The sequence below is a fragment of the Monopterus albus genome, unplaced genomic scaffold (assembly GCF_001952655.1).
Source record: "Monopterus albus unplaced genomic scaffold, M_albus_1.0 scaffold193.1, whole genome shotgun sequence".
NCBI classification, from domain to species: Eukaryota; Metazoa; Chordata; class Actinopteri; order Synbranchiformes; family Synbranchidae; genus Monopterus; species Monopterus albus.
The window spans coordinates 377,310-396,369 of NW_018128073.1; the positions used below are offsets into that span (position 1 = coordinate 377,310).

The 19,060-nt window shown below is 46.2% G+C and overlaps 1 protein-coding gene across 1 annotated transcript; it reads left to right on the forward strand.

The window, feature by feature from the left end:
* Positions 1-8: 8 nt before the first annotated feature.
* oc90 (otoconin 90) lies at positions 9-17,169 on the forward strand. Its single transcript, XM_020617685.1, has 21 exons — positions 9-501; positions 2,774-2,825; positions 3,480-3,548; positions 3,780-3,954; positions 4,232-4,338; positions 4,730-4,861; positions 7,070-7,135; positions 7,605-7,715; positions 8,289-8,360; positions 8,598-8,687; positions 9,010-9,171; positions 9,746-9,820; positions 10,452-10,562; positions 12,038-12,265; positions 13,677-13,775; positions 13,859-14,022; positions 14,528-14,606; positions 15,087-15,348; positions 15,883-16,054; positions 16,922-16,975; positions 17,110-17,169. Exons 2-21 carry the CDS (start codon positions 2,783-2,785, stop codon positions 17,167-17,169), a joined length of 2,331 nt encoding a protein of 776 aa, XP_020473341.1. The 5' UTR covers positions 9-501; positions 2,774-2,782.
* The last annotated feature ends 1,891 nt before the right edge of the window (positions 17,170-19,060 follow it).

A 19,060-nucleotide genomic window follows, 5' to 3' on the forward strand; every position in this document is an offset into this window, starting at 1 on the left:
CAGATGCACCCATACAATCCCCCAGTGTCAGCCCCCCGTTACTAAAGCCACAGCTCCTCTGCTTCACTGAGCCCCCCAACCCCACTAGTCACTCATCTGAGCTCCTGGGAGGATAAGACCAGGTCAGCTCCTATGTCACAGACCCAGCCCCCCGTGGGACAAAGACCACTCTGTGGGTCCCCCTTTCTCTGCACCCCGCCTCCGTTAAAGCCTCCAATACGTGCATGGGAACCAAACCATGATAATCTCCTGCTCAGGTGTCACCTAATAGCCAATAAGACCTGAGCTGAAGGAGGTAAAGTTGCCCCCCACCCCCACCAGGTAGATCTGATAAACACAGTTAATGGAAATGAGAGTTCATTCTGTTGGGAAACACGACTACAAAAGCACTAAGCAGGCTCCTACCTTCTCTACTGGCTACTGCTGTCGGTCAGTGCTGTGTCTGACGCCTTTATTCAATGAGGAACCCACAGCTCCTGCAGCCACCACCCCACAAATAAGGTAAGAGCTCCTTTAGTGCTCAATTACATTTGGTTAATTATGTCCTCAGTGTTTGGAGGATTGTGTGTACTTAGGTCAGTGTGGTGATGTAACATTGATGTAACTGTGAAAGTGATCATGTGGATTGTGTGTGATTGTGTGATCAGTCAAAAGGCTGTAGGTGTTCTGACAAATTCACACAGAATCATCAACAACTCTGCAGCACCATGGAGCTTTTTAACCTACTTTAGCTCCTAGTTTTGGTTTTGCAGTACCTTTTCTGTCTGGTTTAGTGTTTCCAGCAGCTTGAGTCTGCTGTACAATACCCACCCAGCACTGAACAGACATAGACATAGGTAGAGCTGGAGAAGGCAGCAGAACATCTGGACCCTAAAGAGTCAGATATGTTCCAAAGGAGTGTGGCAGAGACCAAAAGTGGAGCTAAAAGTGAAGATCAGATCCGCATTTATCAGGTAGACACAAAAATCACCACAAAGGTCATTTTTCTGCTGGATGTGGAAGTCAATAGCTGGTTGCTAATCTCTTAGCCTTTTAAAACCTCATTTGTTAGGTTGTTATAAAGTTCTGTGCTCAGTTGGAACTTTATTAACTCAGCTCAATTGTTACACTGAATTGTTGTACAATAATTCAAACCCTAACTTTAGTACAGTTTATACTGACGCCTGCTCATTATACAATTAGATAAATACATTTAATCCTGCATCATTTTGCTACAAAATCTATTAATTTCCAGTAGAATTGTTGCAATCAGCAGAGTCAGTTGGGGAACAAAGTAAATCCAGGCACATGTTCCACTTTGAATTCAAACTGTCAGGCCTGCAGTGCTGAAGGCACAAAGAGCCAGAGTGTCAGGAGCCTCTGCAGATCGTATGAACCTCTGTTTGTTGTCATTTGGATCCATTAAAGTGCAGAGCTGAACATTTCAGCTCTGAGGCTCCATTAAACATTAAATAAAGCTCATATCAGCTGCATTAATGAGGCCAGCCTGCTCCTCCACGCTGCATCAGAGGTACCGACAACTTCTCTGCTTTTAGTGAAATATGCTCCGAGCTGGAATAATGTTAAGATCATACCCCTTCACCTCGCCGAGGCGAGAGGAGCCACAGGTGGGCCCGGTTGTTTGGAGCCATTAAACACTTTGGCACAGCGAGCGAGGAAAGTCATTTGTCTCGTTTTACGTGGCAGCATCAGCGCTGTGATGACAGAGGGCGATTTATGGAGCTGAACAGTAAATTCGCTTCTCTGTTACACGTAGATCAAATACCTGAGACATTGCCGGTGCCTTCTGACAAGTTTGTCCCTGAGATTTGGTGTGAGGCCCTCACATAACCCGTCAGGTGTCGAGGTCGGCGACGGAGTTTGAGCTGAGTTTTTATAGTGATGATGGCCTGGAGCTCATTTTGTGTACTGTTGTATTAGTTAACAGATGTCCTTGACACGGGCACTGCAGCGGCTTCACGAGCCTCAAGCTCAGATGCAGGATTTCTGCTTGAGTGCAGCCTCCTGTGGCTGTGCAGAGATTTATAACGTGCAAACATAACAAACTACAGATGGTGACAGGTGAGAGGAGCCTCCTGACAGACTGAGTGAAACCCAACCAACTTGGTCACTGATCAATCAGCTGATCACTGTCCTGATGATCTGATTGATCTGTTTATCCCCAGAATGTCAGACACTGGGAAGAAGTCCCACTGTGACTCTCCAGAGCCAAAGGTGGTGTCTTCACACATCTTGTTGTGTCCAACCAGCAGACCCACAGAGACTCAGCTGATTCTCATGTCTGAGAAAGAAAAGCATCAGCTCCTCATGTTAAAGAAGGTGACTGTTGCTTCTAAATAGCTGCCAGTTCATTTTCTACCAGTGAACTGACTCGTGGCTGCAGCTCTAGGTCACTGAGTGGCTTCATGAGGACGACACAGTAGGTTGGACACAGTGAGGGGATCTGGTTTGGAAGAGGGGGGGTTTCCTCCTCCGACAGAGGAGACCTGACGACTGGAGACTCAGCCCTACTGGGCGCTGGGTGGTGGTTTGTCTGATGGTGTTTTTCGGGGGTCTCAGAACTGTCTGACTGTGGATCTCAGCTGGTTCCTGGTGAAGAGGGACGTTATTATAAATGTACAGTTTGACAGTGCAGCGTTGAGGACTATTTTCAGCAGTGGATGAATCCACAATTGGTTTCTTGTGGGTATCTGTGGCAGCAGCATGGTGCATGTGGGACCATGTCAGTGTATGTTCACAGTGATGGATGTTAAGTTTCTCCCTCTGAATGCAGGTACCAGTCATGTTTCTGATGTGGATTTTCACGCTGTCTGCTCTTCCACATGGTGAGTCTTCTGCCACGTCCCCATGAGGACATATGCCACTTCTGTCACATTCAGTCCACTAATTAAAAATGTGTTTATATTTGTTACATCAGACTCGAGCAGTTATAAGAATCCTTTTGCAAAGATTTCTGACTCAGCAGCCTGAGTTTATATCAGTCTCACAACTGAAAGGTTCTCGGTAAAGACTTAAAATTCATCTGTAAAGTGTTAGTGCATGACTTCTGGACTCTAAGCTAATAATGCATGTCATTTTGTGTTATTTGCATAATGATGTTTATCTTTTAAGGGTTCAGCTTGGGACTAGCATTAGAAATTAGCTGTAGCATGTGTCATTAGTTTGTGCAAAACACTTGCCCGTGTGCCTGACACTCAGTTTTTACTGTAGGGGAGGGAGATAAGTACCTGTCTGTGTGAAAACCTCACTAACATGTTCAAGCTTTTTTAGAAAAACTGGGGGAAAATATTTTTTCTCAGAAGGAAGTGGAGCAGTGGCCCGGGCTTCCACTTCCTGTAAGACCAGGCGGTCTTTCCTGTGATGGTTTCATGTGTTTTGAGTAGTTACACAAATATAAAAATAGTCAATTCCCTGTGTTAAATGTTGCATACGTCAGTCACGTCACTGTTCTGGCTGTTATTACCCAACTCTTTGTTCAGCGCTTTCTGCCAGCTCCATCTTCTGCCCGGACGCCGAGGCCAGCGACACAAACACAGATCACATGACTGGTGAGAACAAAGCATTATGCAGCCGGATTACAGAGAGAACACTGATTTTTATTATTGACACTTATTTGAAGGCCACGATCTGCTAACCCCTGGACTTAGGAACCTAACCTCTCACACTAACGTGGCATGTTTGAAATTATGTTGGTAATACTTGAAGAGTTTGCAAGATGGAGAAAATCGAGTTCAGGTTTGTTGTTCTTGCAGCATCTTCAGGTCCTTCTCTTTGTGCAGATTGTCTGGGCTTGCGCTTCACCTGGCTCCACTCGGTCTTCGATAATTTCCCCTCACTGCTGAAATTTGTGCTGAAGCTTCGCTGTGTGACAGGCCTTTGTCCACGCGACCTGGAAGATTATGGCTGTGTCTGCAGATACATACCAGCTGGAAACCCTGTGGATTCTCTGGACAGGTAATAAAGATTAGGTGCAGTTTCAGAGTTTGCTCCAAATCCTTCTCAGTGTCAGACTGATAAATGTCCTTTAGAGCTGGGAGTTTACAATAGGTTGCCAGTATCTCATAAACATGTGACTTAAGGTATTTTAGCCCCAGCTGATCACCTCTACATGCTAACCAAGTGTGAGCTGTGATGAGCCTCCACAGGACTGTGGTCTAAACGGGCATCACGTTATACTGCTACTGTGGGTGTTGGGATGGACCCTTAGACCCTGTCGGTGTCTTTGCTGCAGCTGCTGCCAGAGCCACAGGCTGTGTTACCAGAACGCTGCCCCCTGCAGGCTGCAGCTGCCTCCCCTCCCAAACAGCTCCACGTGTTCAGCTGCAAACACCAGCTGTGGTGAGACTAACTGTTCAACAGTCTAACAAATACGTTTCTGTGCTTTCTTGCTGAGAGTTGGCTGATGCCACTCTTGTCTCTGTGCAATATCTCCACTGGTTGGCTGCACTGGGCCAATGTTCCTTTATGTCACCCACTGTAAAACCACAGATTGTTGTATTTACACTTTGTATGGAATGAACAAAGACACCCTGTGTTAATCAGTGAGGTGCTGGAAGGTGCATGTTTTTCTTTTGCACTGAGTCAAGTTGGCTCTTTCCAGTGTCTGTGCTAAGCGAAGCTAACCAGCTGCTGGCTTTATTTTACCACAGAGACACGAGTGGTACCAGTGTGTCCTATATGAGAGTCCTGGCTTATGAACAGTAACTGATGGCCCCTTTTTGTCTCGGAGATGCTGGAGATTGGTGTGAGCGGAGGTTTTGTGAATGTGACCAGGCTGCCGTGGACTGCATGAGTCAGAGCTCGTACAACTGGACACTGAGAGGCCTCGCCGAGTCGTTCTGTCCTGGCACAAACCAAACAGGTGAGTTCACTGGAGGAGACATGGGAACGAGCAGCAAACACCACACACACGTCTCAGGGCTCAGGGACATGAAAGAGCGAGCAGCAAACACCAGCTGCTGCACACGTCTCAGGGCTCAGGGACATGAACATCACATCAGTCAACATGATTTATCTGTATACATACTGTATGTTTTTGCTTTTAGAAAATATTTCTCAGAACTGTTTACACACACTAAATGTAGGTTATAGATTATAAGTGAAGAGAATATGATGACAACATGTGGAGGTGATTTATTTTACTCAGAACAGTCACACAGACTGAAGGAATCACCAGGACTTTCTGTTTCTGAGCTTATATTAAAATAAACTACCCAAAAATTTAGGGAGCACTCGATCAGCACAGTATAAACACCAAGTCAGTCGAACATCAGGGGCATCAATCTGTCCATTTAGGAAGCACAACTGATTGTGAATCAGTTTCACCTGCTTTGGTGCCAATGAAAATGACAACGGGTGCAGTGCAGAAGCAAGACAACCCCCAGAAGGGAGTGGTTTTACATGCGGTGGCCACAGACACATGCTCTCCTTATCCTTCATGACTGCTTCTTAAGTTTTGTGTTTTGTATCCTTGTCACTACTGGGAGCACGAGGCAGCACCTGCAGCCCAGTCGGGTCGGATGAGCCTGTGACTTCACTCTGATTTTCAGGGTAATTTTGAGTCCAGCGCTCCCTGGGCTGATGATTTCGGTCTCCACTGACCGTTGCTGTGTCATTTTGTTCTAAACAGATTATACAGTGGACATTAGAAAAAGGTTTTCAACTTGAATAATTTGTTCAAGATCAGATTTGTGACTTAAATGCTACCTTAATTTTTTGGGCAGTTTGTGTAGACAATATTTGGAGCAGACATGATAAAATATTATTACTTTATTTATAAATAGCATTAAAACTGGATGAGCACATATTAGAACTCTGATGGTGTAATAATATGATCCTCCTGTAGCTGAGCCTTGTTTGACGCCCTTGTGAATGGATTTAAAGTGAATTAATATCCTATAAAGCTGTGTTCATTAAATTACCTCAGTGCACACAGTGTGTTTTAGCAGTGCTTGGCGTCTGCTCGTCTCCCACGCTGCCTGGCTGTTGTCTCATTAGTTGGACACCGTGGAGGCCGACGGCTCCTATGGAGGGGCAGGTGAGTCTGAGTGGCGTCAGCACACGCCTGTCACATGACGCCGAGTCAGGCCACCCTGAAGACATGACCGCAGCATCACTTATCTCAAGAGGGAGAGTCGGTTTCCAAGTGGGTCAGCAATGTCAGATCTGAGGAGGCGATTGAGTGGGTAGAAACTCAGATGGCTGTGTCGCACCTCTGAGCCTCTCAGCCAATTAAAACCATAACCTCATGACATTGAATCCTGCAGCTTCCTGCCCACACACAGCTGGGGGGGGGGGGAATCAAGGACAGTGAAGTTTCTTTGATCTGGCTCCAAATATAGATGATGTCCTCAGTCTACGAGAAGCAGGAGGACGTTGGAGTGGAGAAGCTGTCGGACAGTTCAAGCAGAGTTTTCTGTCTGAATATAGATTTTACAGATGGCAGCAACCTGCAGCCTCGTGGCTGAGCTCCCGGTCAACTCACAGCACACCTTTGTTTATGACTTCATTTCAACTACCGATGAACACTAGAATGAAACAGTGGCAGGTATGTGAAGCCTAAATAATCAGAGAAATCCAATGAGTGTGTGCCCAGTGTGGACACCAGCATGTGTGAAATCACAATGGTATGACCACAACCTTACCAGCTGGCTTCACTCTCGTGTTCTCATAGTAGTGTAGTTTTCAGCCACGAGCTGCTCAGCAGCGGACAGACAGTCAGAGACCAGCTGGGGAGCACAGTGGAGTGTTTAGCAGCTAAAGAGCCAGATGTTTCCCTCAGGAGGTGGCGTGAGACCAAACATGGAGCCAACAGAGAGGGAGTACTGGGCTGGGGCTCCTCAGGGGACACGCACCACTGTATCTGCTGGATGTGCACATGAACAGCTGTCTGTTCACCATCGTATCGATATAAATTGGACACTACTGTTTGTCAGTGTTGTTTTCACTGCTTATTTCAGTTTTTTTTAAAAGAATCAGTTATTGCAGATGTTAAACAGCTTCCGGCTTCATGTTGATCTGACTCTTTGGAGCACATGCACACTGAACTCCTCTGTTTTCCTCTTTCCAGATGTTCTCTTAGCAGCCAATGACTCTGTGAGCTTCCAGCTCTTCAACTCTTCCCTCCTGTCTGCAGGTAAAAGTCCCATTACTGAGGCTGAGCTCACTTTGTAAAGTTCTCTGTTCCCACTCGATGTTGACTTCATGTGCTTGGAGGGGTAAACAAGAAAACAGCCACTCAGTTTGTGTGAATCCTGCTTGAAAACAGTGGAGCCTTTGACGCCATGAAGAAGCATTTCAGTGTTTTGGGGAATCCTGCTGATAGGCACCGTCTTTCAGAAGAGGTTTCTGAAAGTGTTGCTTCGCACAAAGCAAGAAGCTCAGCTTCATCAAGTATAAAAAAATCTCTTTCAGATCACATTTACTGTTTGTAAACAGCTGGCGGTCCACCATTAGCTGTAATCTGTCAGTAAATCACATTAGTCTAACAAGAAGAAGTGATTCTGGTTCATTCATACAGTGGAGCTTGGTCCCAGCCAGCTCTCTGCAGCTCAGCTGTGACCAAACAGGGAAATTATCTGAGCTCTCACTGTATCTGTCTGCAGAGATGGACTCGCTAACGACCAGCCGAGTGGAGAACCACAGTGACACCACGGGGATGGGCGACGACCTCATCATCCCACCGCCGGGCCCGCCCCCCTCGCTGATGCCTGCTGGTACGCTCACAGGTCACATGATCGACACGGGGGGCAAGTCCTGGGTGATTTAAAGACGGAGGGGTCTGGTTCACTCGCACACTGTCCCATATCTGTTGTTGTCAAGAGGAAGTGTTCTTAATCCGATCGGGGCGCCTCAGTCACAGCGGTTGCTCTCACATCCTCCACATTTGTTGTTTTGGGGTGTTACTAAGCAACGTGGTCACCTGACTGTTCATTAGCCTGTGATGTTACTGCGCTGCCGTGACTGACACCGGTGATTGCGTGAAGTGAAGCAGGAAGTCTCACGACCACTTTAAGGCCTTAATACCAAGTTAAATTTGGCCTCGCTTTAGTCTTGCTCTACCCATGGTTCCTGTGGAGAAGGCTGTCGTGGATGTGTGTGCACATCCCACCATGGTTTCAGGCAGCAGCAGTCTGATGGACAAGGGCCACACGCTGAATAAATGGTCCCAGTAAAGGGGGAACCTTTGTTCAGTATGTGGCTGTTAACTGAGCAATGATACAGTATTTTACTGTGAACGTTAAAACACCAGGCACATGTTGACTGTTTGTCCTGTCTTGTCCTCTCAGGGTGGTTTGATGAAGGTGAAGGTGGTGCAGAGGACACAGACGAACAGACAGCTCACCCGAGTTTCATCTCAGGTAAAAATCTACACCACTCACCGCCTCCTTCCCATCATCTGTGCTTCCTGTGGGCCCTCTCTCAAATACTATTTTGTGGGGTTTCCAAGCGGCTCATAATCCCGTTTGGCTCCAGCCGACCATCCTGCAGCTTCCACAACGTCAGAAATAATTTCCCACTGTTCACAACCTGCTGCTTGATGACTCACTTGGCTCGGACGCCTCCTGTCGCTCTCTAACGTCTCGCTGCGTTGACAGATGTGAATGAGACTGTGACAGAGGAAGCACTCGAGCAGGAAGAGAGAAATGAGGATCAGACAACCCACAGTCCTCCAGCACTCAGCCTGGGTGAGCCAATGACACTGTGTCAATCACGACTCACTGCTGCTCCACGTTTCTATAGAAAGGAACAGTTGGTGATTTATTTTTTCCTCCCATTTTGATGACGCCATTCCTCTAACTGGACAGTAATTCAGCCAAACATTTCTGAATGCTGCTCGTCTGCCACAGGAAATGATGCTTTCTCTCTGACTTATTAGGAATAAAGGAGGAGAGAAAAGAATATGACGTGAAAACAAGATGACACCGTATTGCTGTAGTCTCAGGCTGTGTAGGATTTCAGACGCTTTACACGTTTGTCATCTGACACACACTGAATTCTCTGTTGCAGATTCAGGGCTGAGTCAACTCTCCTCACTGAGCCTTGGAGATGAAAACCTGAAGAGAAATCAAAGTGCAACACCAAGAACATCACACAGTGATGTGACACAGTCCACCTGGACCACAGCTTCTCTGACGACTACACGTCCCAGCGAGCTGACAACTGTGGAAGGTGAAGACATTTGTTATATATTGTTCGTAACATAGGTTTCTACTGCGACTGTGATTTTCTTTGTAAAATCACCTTTGAAATGTACAGAAGCGCATTGTGTTCACCAAAGGAAAAATATTGTAATGAGAAAAGATGTGATGGTGCAGGAGTGAGAAGGCTTCAGAACCTGTTTTAAAGAATCGTTTAGTATCAGAGTAATTGACTGAAAGGTTGTCAATCGCAGCCTGAGGCCTGTTTTATAGCCTGTAGTTTACGTTTGGGAACGGTAAGTAAACCAAAGCTGTTAGGTCATTTTCTCTATGTGCTATCGGGTGTACTGCCAACTGTCACTGAACTACACCGATACTAAAGGGTTTTTAAACTTTTAGACCAGTTCTGTGCCGTTCCAATCCCCTACCTCTGTAGAAATATGTACAACACACTGAGGAAACAAACCAAACACCTGAACATAAAGGTTGCTATGGTTACGATTTATTTCTGATGTTTATTGAACTAAACCTGTCATCAAGTAACAGCAGCATGTGTAACTGTTTTACTGACAATGTATTTTCACTTATTTATTCTCTGTCTGCAGGTTCAGTTATCACACCAGCAAAACACATGGTGCCCTCTTCTAAAGAGGAGGAAGAGGAAGATGATAATGAAAATGGTAAATTGATCCTTTTTTAACTAATGATTTTAGGGATTATTTAACAAACGGTGACTTTAATAAGACTTGTGTCAGCGAGGAAGATGATAATGAAAACGGTAAATTGATCCTTTTTTAACTCTGGTTTTTCTAATTCCAAATGATTTGGTCTGATTATACGACAACAGATTTTAGGGATTATTTAACAAACAGTGACTTTAATAAGACTTGTGTCAGCGAGTACAACCCCTCAACTGGAGCTCTTTATTTGAAGTCTGTCGGTTTGTTTGTATCTTAGCATTTTGTTTTCTTGCTGTTCTTTATTCACGCTGCCGTGCAGTCACAGGGCAGGTAGTTTATGGGTTGGACTCAACCTTTGTTTGTGATGAAGTCTTGTGTGAGACTTCACAGTGTGTACAAACAGCAGCAGTTTAAAGTGAAATCATGGTCAGATTTATTCAGTATTACAGCAGATAATTGATATAAAAACAAATGAGGCAGGTGACAAACAAAAGGCCACAGTATGTACAATAACTAAATCGGACTAAACAAACAGAACGTTAACAGGAGTTAGTGTGCACTGACCTCACAGGTGGTCTGAGACGGGAACGGCTGAAGTCTAAATGTTTTTATTTCGGTTCTTCTTCCTCAGTCAAGATGATGTTCACGGCTGTGTTTGTGACCACAGCTGCCAAAACAACAACAGCGTCGTCCAACAAGGTGGAAGGAAGCGCGACGCCGACCACATCAGCTTCTCACAAAGGTCAGTTTGTGACTGTAATGTGTTACAGCTAGAGAGTCTTCATGTGTGGATTCTTATCCACCTGTTGGTTTCATGATGAATTTTTAAACCCCCAACAATCTGTCGGCAGCTGTTTGGATTAGTCTTGTCAAGACTAGTGTCTACATCTCTACAGTACAGTCCCTGTAAGTTTTGCGCTGTAGTTACAAGGTTTACAAGGTAAAAGTGGCGACGAATATCATTAAAATACCACCAGTGTTTGTCTGCATCTTCTAAACCACAAATGTGTAATTTTATTTAAAAAGAACAGCTGCTTGGTGTAGCAATGGTGCAGTCCACAGCTGTTGTTTGGTGTCCTCACTGCAAACAAGGTGCTGTGCCCATGTTTAATTCCAAGAAGAAAAGTAGAGGAGGTGGGTTCCGGTTGAATCAAGAGGAAAGTGTAAAAGTCTCTGTGTTTGCCGTCTTCAGGTGGAAGAGGTGTCAGCTTCACCTTTACACCAGCAACACCTGCAGGTTCACAGGAGAGAGGAGAGCAGGGTGTCAGCAAGGTGACGGCAACTCACTGGGGCTTGTCTGTAGTACAGACGGCTCCAGCTGCCGCCTCTCAGTCAGATTAGCCGAGGCCAGAGCCGGACGTGTGAGACTGCATCCCCGAGGTGTGGGGGCAGGTCGGGCCCCTTCCCTGGCCTCACGCTGTACGGGGAGGCATATAGGCGCACATACAAGACACGTGAGTCATTGACCTTATGACTACCTGCTCGTGGTCGGCGACTGTATGGGGTCGTGTCGTATCTCACAGACACCAATGGTACAGTGGAAGGGGTGATGGACAACAATGATGAAGGAGCTTCCGCTGTACTCATCCGAGTGAGAAGTGGTGGCTTCCACCTTCCCCCCGATACAGCAGAGCTACTTCCTACTGCAGAACATTGAACCACCGCAACCAGGACACTTTAGGAAAGACTGCACATGTCTGTTTAATGCTGCGAGCACCAGGAGCTGAGTGCTCAGAGATATTTATCACACCTGTGGTGAAATACTGTGCGATCACTTTATTACCAACACCCAGCTCCATTTAACATGGTCTAATCTAACCAGCCTGCACCGAATGCCCTTAATGAGGGCAACAATGTTCAGTTACAAACAGCTGCACTTAAATCAACACCTTGGAGTTTGTGCTGCTGTAAAACACAATACAGTTCAACAGAAACACCAGTCTGCAAAGGGGTTAGAACACAAACTGGACAATACTGTCTCACATCTACTTCAAGGAGAACTGTGCAGGTTACACCGTGAAAACAGCCATTTACTGCTACACATCAGCTGTACCCACCACATGAGACGTCCTTTTTCATCCTCTACATGTTAGCCATCTCAATAAAGACTTTTAAACCCTTCACAAGTGTGCCAATACAAGTTATATACCGCAGCTTTAACTGGAAAACCAGGTATGAACTAAGACTAACAAGGATACCTAATATTATGTTTTGCAGGTCCAGAGCCTCCAACAGCATCTGGGACAACTCCAGTAAGAAGCACCACCCAGATCAGAGGACAACAGGTTGCCTCCATCACACCAACAGCAGCCAAGAAATCTCCCTCACGCAACTTGACTGAGGCTGAATCTGACGAGGAGCCGCAGGAAAAGTCCAGAGCGGCGGTGACAGACAGACTGCCACGTGAGGACGGAGGAGACAGCTCACAGGAGGAACACACAGATGGTAGACTAAACAGAAAAAGTAGTTGATATAAACTGTACTGAATCCAAACAACACTTTCTCTTTCTTACCTTCTCTGTAAGAAGCCTCCTCCTCCTCCTCCTTGCCTGGTTCAATAAAGGTTATTGTATTTCAAAGGGTTTTGGAAGTTTAATGAACTAATGTGTGGCCCCTAATGACGGCCAGCGGCCCATAACAGTCACTACAGCGCACACACACTGTTCCCCAACATAGAGGAATAAGCTGGAGATTTAGAACAGAAACACAGATAAAGCAGCCCAAGTGGAGTTAGTGTTTTCTCTCTAGGCGTCATTGTTGTGGATGAGAACAGTTGTTTTGCTCAGAGTTCAGGTGCCGTGACAAAGGAACTACCAGATTCAGACACGTCACAGAGAAACATGGCAAATAAATCAGGTATAAAAGAGAAATTAGTTTACAACTGAAACTATAAGTTGATGAACAGTGACGAGAAAATTAACTGGCCACAATTTTACTAAGTGATTACTCTAAGTCATTCTCCTGTGACAGCGACCGTGAACCTCTGTTGGCAGAGCAAGCTGCTGAACAAACCAGCTTTTCTTCACTGTTATTGGACATTTTAAAGACCAAACAATGAATCAAGTAAATAACCAGCAGATTAATCAACAGTGTAAACCACTGTTAGCTGCAGCTCCAGGGAGCCTGCACAGAAGACAACAGACCGGTACTACCAGCTGTATTGCTTTTCTTTCCCCTCCCCTCTGGCCTCCGCACTGAGCTAACATGTCCTGGACCAGGACAGGTTTGTTTTACACAGCTGACAGATATGACAAAGGAGCAACAGTGTCAGAACCTCACAGCCCAAGTCAAACCAAAACTGGAACAAGGACACGAGGAGAGCCACACAGGAGGACCAGCCGTGGTCCCTTATGTAACAAAACACCACAGTGTAAACCATAGTACAAACACTTGTCAACCCTCCAGGGAACACTGTTCTATCAGCGAGCGAACAGACTCACTGCGGCTCAACAACACCAAGTAGCAAACGGACTTTAACTGTGGAGTTGAGGTGTACCAGCGTCACACAGGCAGCTCCTGTCGAAGCAGCACAGGTGCTATCGAGGGTCTAGAACAGGATAAAGTGCCCCTCATAAGGAGCAACAGTCAGAAACCCAGACATATTCAACTTCCTGCCACACAGGACAAATCAACACTGAAAGTTTAAAGTGTGACTACAATGAGCAACATCACAGTAGGTGTGTTAAAGAGGAGCCAGTCTTTACTGGTGCACGGCCTCTCATCCACAGTCTCCGTCCTTTGTGCTACAGATCAGTTCCTATGAGGACGTGCTCATGGTGTTGTACACTCACCTGTGTCCCTCTTCTGAAGCTGCTGTGAGTCAAACGTTCCTCAGGAGCTGTTGGTGTGTTGGCAGGCCGGGCTGCGGCCCAGAAGAGGACGGCGCCGCTCTTCGCCTGGTCCCTGCTGGAGGCGGTTGGGTTCAGTGACTTGCAAATAGAGCCAGACACCAAAGGTCAAACAGCACACCAGTAAAGCGTCTAAACCCTGTTTGGAGATGTGCAGTACTTTAATACCCATGTTTCACGTTCCCCACAGAATGCAGTCATTCCTTCACCGTGTACGGCAGCGACGGGCGAGCAGGGCGGGAGATGCCGGCGCTGGGGGAGATGCTCCACTGCCTGACGGGACGATGCCCACACGAATACGAGATGTATGGCTGGCCAGGAAGGCGGCGGGCGGCCGCTGGACCAGCTGGACAGGTCAGAGGTGTTCGTCTGTGGAAGGAACACAAACAGGGAAGAAGAGTGTGTACGTTTTGTAATGGCAGGACAAAAAAGCTGAGATATGATGGGAGAAGAATACAGCAGGATTTGAGGAGGATTTCTCTTAGGAACACAGTGATAAAGCTGTCTGAATTTATGTGAAACACACACACACACACACACACACATTCTCATCAACATGAGTCCAAAACACTGCTTCCACTTTCCACCGATGTTTCTCTCCACCTGAAATGTAAAACTGTTAATTAGTTAAATTCTTCATTAAAGAAAAGTTACGAAGCTGTTTGTGTATCGATCAAAGCAAAATAAAGTGCAACAGAAATAAACTAAATCAAATCTTATATGCAGCATGTCACTGAAAAGACAGTATCAGATGTACGGATTGATGAAGATGCTGTGGCCTTCCTCACATTCACACCAACATGTCAATCCCGTTTCAATTTAATATTTATGTACATCCACGTCTGCCTTCCTCCACCAGGTGCTGCTTCTTCCATCACTGCTGCCTGAAGCAGATCAGCTCCAGGGGCTGCCGGTCAGACAGGAAGCTCAGTGCTCAGGTCTCTTGCGAGGGCGGGAAGCCACGATGTGAGTGCAGACACCAACACACCCGGAAACACGGTCAACAACAACTACAGTACTAATACACGTGTTGGTCAGTACCATGGCGCTGCTTTGGACTGAAGCTTAAATACTCAGCCTGAACCAGGTCGTGCTCGTTTCCTTTGCATGTTTTTTTTTAACCGTGCTCTCTTGGTTTTAATGCATCACTTGGACTTGTGTGCACAGTGTGCTCCACAAACGGCCCCGTCTCACCAGTGTAACAAAGCTTTCCCACATTATCTGCATGTTAAAAACTCACTTCATCTCAAATTCAAAATTAAAAAATACATGAAATTTTTTAAGCCAGAAGGGTCACATGACTCCACTAGTATCAACAAGTCTTTCTACTTAGTCAGTGAGATCATTTCACTATCGCTGCTCTTCTCAACACATCTCCTGGGTCTTGTTCACATTTACCTGTCCTGTCTCCACCTCAGGTCAAGGTGTCACCATTTGTGACAAGCTGCAGTGTCTGTGCGACAAAACTACTGCAGAGTGTATGGCGGCGGCTCACTTTAACCACAGCCTGCCGACTCAGCAGTGCGGTGGACCGGGACCAGCCTGCCGCCGGCCCAGCAGGCCCCCCCAACCGCGGCTTTCCCATCAGTCCAGTGAAGAGAGCGAGGAGCTGCCAGGAGGAAACTCTGACACCGCATCAGCAGACACGCACACACTTCCGCCACACCAGACTGACAACAGGTGACAAGCTACAGTCAGAGCATTTTATTCTAGAACCCACAGAATCTGATCTTAAAACGCACCACAAACCACAGGGGACGCTGCTGCCGTCTGTGTGCAATGACCTCCTGAAGCTCGAACGACGGCTGTGAAGGTTCTCTGTAGTTTAGTGTTGGTTGTCACATAACACTGTCACGCAGGAAGACACCAAACATCCAGAGGTGACTGGTCAACGACAAAACGCAACGTCTGAGAATCTTAAGTCATGTCTGGCAAAATAATGTTTAGAGACATTTTCACACATCTGTTCAGTGTTTACAGATCAAATTATGTCTGGGTTGAATTTATGGAGACAAACGCAGGATGTAAAGTGCATTTAAATGTGATGTTACCTGGTTATTAGCCTTTCGTCACAGTGTCTGGCCTGCAGTGTGTGTGTTGTGTCACTGCTTGGAAAACAGGAATCTGTAAAACAGGTCAACACGACATCTCAGTCTTCACATTCACAAGGTTTTACAACATTTTGATAAAGGTGAATTTACTGTCTGTCTGCAGTGATGAAAGCTCGGACCTGAAGGATGAAGAACTGCCACATCCTCCTCCTCCGGCCTCCAGCGAGGCCAGCAGAGAGCCTCCGGTGCTCAGCGGGATTCAAACTCACAACCACAGGCCAAATGCGGGGCAGAGCCAAGATCAGCGACCAGCAGGGAGACCAGGGACGTCCGGGGTGAAAGATGAAGAGGAGGAGGGGGGAGGAGAGGAGGAAGAAGAAGAGGATGGAAACTAGACACAGACCTACTAAATCCTTGGGCAGCAGCTTTGGGATTTGAAGACGTCCCAGTGGGGCAGTCTGACGGTTCTGGCCCAGTAACAGACGAGCTCATTTAGAGAAATTACATCAAGCATCTAATGTTTTTATGTTCACAGATGTTTAAATGGGAACGAGGGGTGAGGAGGTGACCTTATTAAAAAGTAAATGTCAACCTACATGTCCTGAATCTTCTTTTCACTGAGGCCTGATGGCAGTAAACACATCACAGCCCGCCAGGTTTGATAGAAACACTTTATTTGAGTCTCTGGAACAAGAATCCTAATGCACAGCTTACTATTAAACAGGGGCTGCGTAATGAGGTGCTGAGGCTCTGCTGCTGCTGGGGCTCAAGGAAAACTCTGTACGAGGTGCTGCTAACTGGATGCATTCAAGTGAAAACTTTACATTTATCCTGAGCTTTGAGGGACGTCACATCTGGAGAATATCTTGAGGACAGTCGTGCTCTGACAGTGAGTGGACCTTTGAGGTTAGACTGCGTCACACACACATTATCCCGTGTTCCTCAAGAAAACGATTCAAAGTCAAGATAATCTGACTTTAAGGAAATAATTAACATGCAAAATAGTCGAACGGTGCCACCAGCTGTTTATCATGTAGTCATTTCTAGTTCAACGCTGTGTGGATGAAACTAACCCGGCCAAGACAAAACCAAAGTTGCGCCGGTTTGTGTAGAAAGTGCTAAATTCAGGATTTTGGCTCCTGTGGCATCGTTGAGAACAAAACGCGTGGTCCTAAATCTGAACCTGTTCCCTGAACCTGCAGCTGGAGCAGAACCTCAGTGTACGGCACAAGGCCGAGCTGCGGCAGCATGGAAACGTAACATCACTGTGCACACGGACGTGACACCTTTTACGTCTAGAACTGGCACAGAAACACAAACGGCTGCACCACAGGCAGAAAACACATTACCAGAAGCTCTGTTTTGTTAAGTTCATGTTGTTTTTCTGCAGAATTCAGCTGCTGAACTGAAAAAGGCCCATCTTGAAAAGTTCATCACGTTAACACTCTGACGGTTCTGTGCCCGGCGCTGTGGAGGTGGAGCCGACTGGTGTCAAGACGGGCCTTTTCCTAGTTCTGGACACAACATTTCACAAACTGAACACCAGGGGAAAAAACACCTCTACTTGTACCAAACACTAATCTGCTGTGACTTGTTTTTGCAACAGCACCAGATACACAGTGATCAAAGTGCAAACACAATATCAGGTTTAAACTCTTCAGTGTTCTATGTTAATATGTGGCGATACATCTGCTGCTACTATTCAAATGACTCATTCACTGTGGCTTTACCAGAAGCAGCAGAGACTCGCAGGCCGGCGCCTGCGCCCAGCGAGGCGTCGGGCATCACGGCGGGAGAAGCTGCAGCACAGGACAGACTCAGGTCAGCGGCCTCCAGCCCTCCTCGTCATCTCACACGGGAATCAGATCCTTTTGCTCATACCATTACATTCTCTACACAACATGTGGCTTCCTGTTATTTCACACTGTTCAGATTAAAACATCCACTTCTCTACTGACCAGCTCTTCGCTGTCAGCAGTGCAACACAGAACCTTTAACATTAAGAGTTCAGCACAGCTACCGCCCCCCCTACAGTGATGTGGGGGCACAGGGGACTAAACAGGAGCCTTGTGTTTTTGTCTATATTTGTTTACATGGCAAACTGACAACACTAATATCATGCAGAATTAGCTGTTAGCAGTTCCTGTTTGCAAGTTCCCACAGAAGAAACCGAACTATCCAAGAACACTGATACTGAGGAAAAGTTAAAAACCCAATCATCAAGTCTTTTCTGTGATTTCTGAGTGGCCTGACCTGATCTGACCGAGTTGGGAGGAGGGAGGATTTCCCAATTTCCTTGCAAAGTTTAGAGAGTCTGGATTTCATGTCTGAGACTCTGCTGATGACTGAGTCTGAACCAAAGCTGAAACTTCTCAGGAAAAAAAAAAAAAAAATCCAAATGCCAAAACTAGCCGACTGCACCGATTTAACCCATTTCTCTATGTCTTTCTTTCTTTCTTATGCAAAAATAACCGACATCATCTGACTATACATGTAATTACTTGTTCTTCATACGTGAAATGGGATCATGATTCTACAATTTAAAAAAATGAAGTAACATTTCATACATGAGACGTTTAGCTCCACCTTGATATGTGTGATCAACAAGAATAAATCTCTACCAGGCAACAACACATGGTGCATAAAATGTACAAAAATAGATGATATACTGCTATAATGATACATTCATAGAGGAAGCGATCGTGTACTCCAGCCACATCCAAACCAACAATTCATCTACTGTTCTAATCAGACTTTTCTCCAAACAGGTTCACTGGGATAAAGTGAAAACTCCGGGCGTTTCCACTGAGCTGGCTCATGGTTCGCCTGTCTGAAGAAAAACACAGTAGATGAAACAAGTCCCCCCGTGGGAGGTTGTTCACGCAGTCATTTGTTCCTAACAGTGATCGCAATGTGATGTGAAATCATAAAAGTTTGCATTTAAAGCTGAAATGTTAAGCAGCGTAGATCTGCACAAAGACTCTGCACCAGTGCAGACTGGAAAATAAGAAACGTAGCGATGTGGGAGGTTCCTAAGGGACCGCTACGATGTGCAAGGTGATGGTGATACTGCCTCCAATCAGCTCTCTTGTTCCTGTGCCCCACCTACAGTTACCCATAACCCTCTGTGTGAATTTGCACAGAGGTCTACATGCATCACCCCAGAAGAGCCCAGGAAAAACATTTACACGCCTACTGGTCCAAGTTCCTCTGCTGGTGAAGACCAAGTGACAAGGAACAATTGTTTTGTCCCTGTTTTTGGTCGATTTGCTCACGGGGGAGAAGCTGGTGCTGCTACTCCCTGATCACATGACCTCCCACCTGCACATCGTCTCGGTCCG

Excerpts from the sequence above, each read along its gene's own strand:
- oc90 (XM_020617685.1), top strand. The coding sequence starts at position 2,783 with ATGTTTCTGATGTGGATTTTCACGCTGTCTGCTCTTCCACATG. Across the intron at positions 8,361-8,597 it reads TCACCCGAGTTTCATCTCAG|ATGTGAATGAGACTGTGACA; the intron begins GTAAAAATCTAC and ends CTGCGTTGACAG. Across the intron at positions 14,023-14,527 it reads CCGCTGGACCAGCTGGACAG|GTGCTGCTTCTTCCATCACT; the intron begins GTCAGAGGTGTT and ends TTCCTCCACCAG.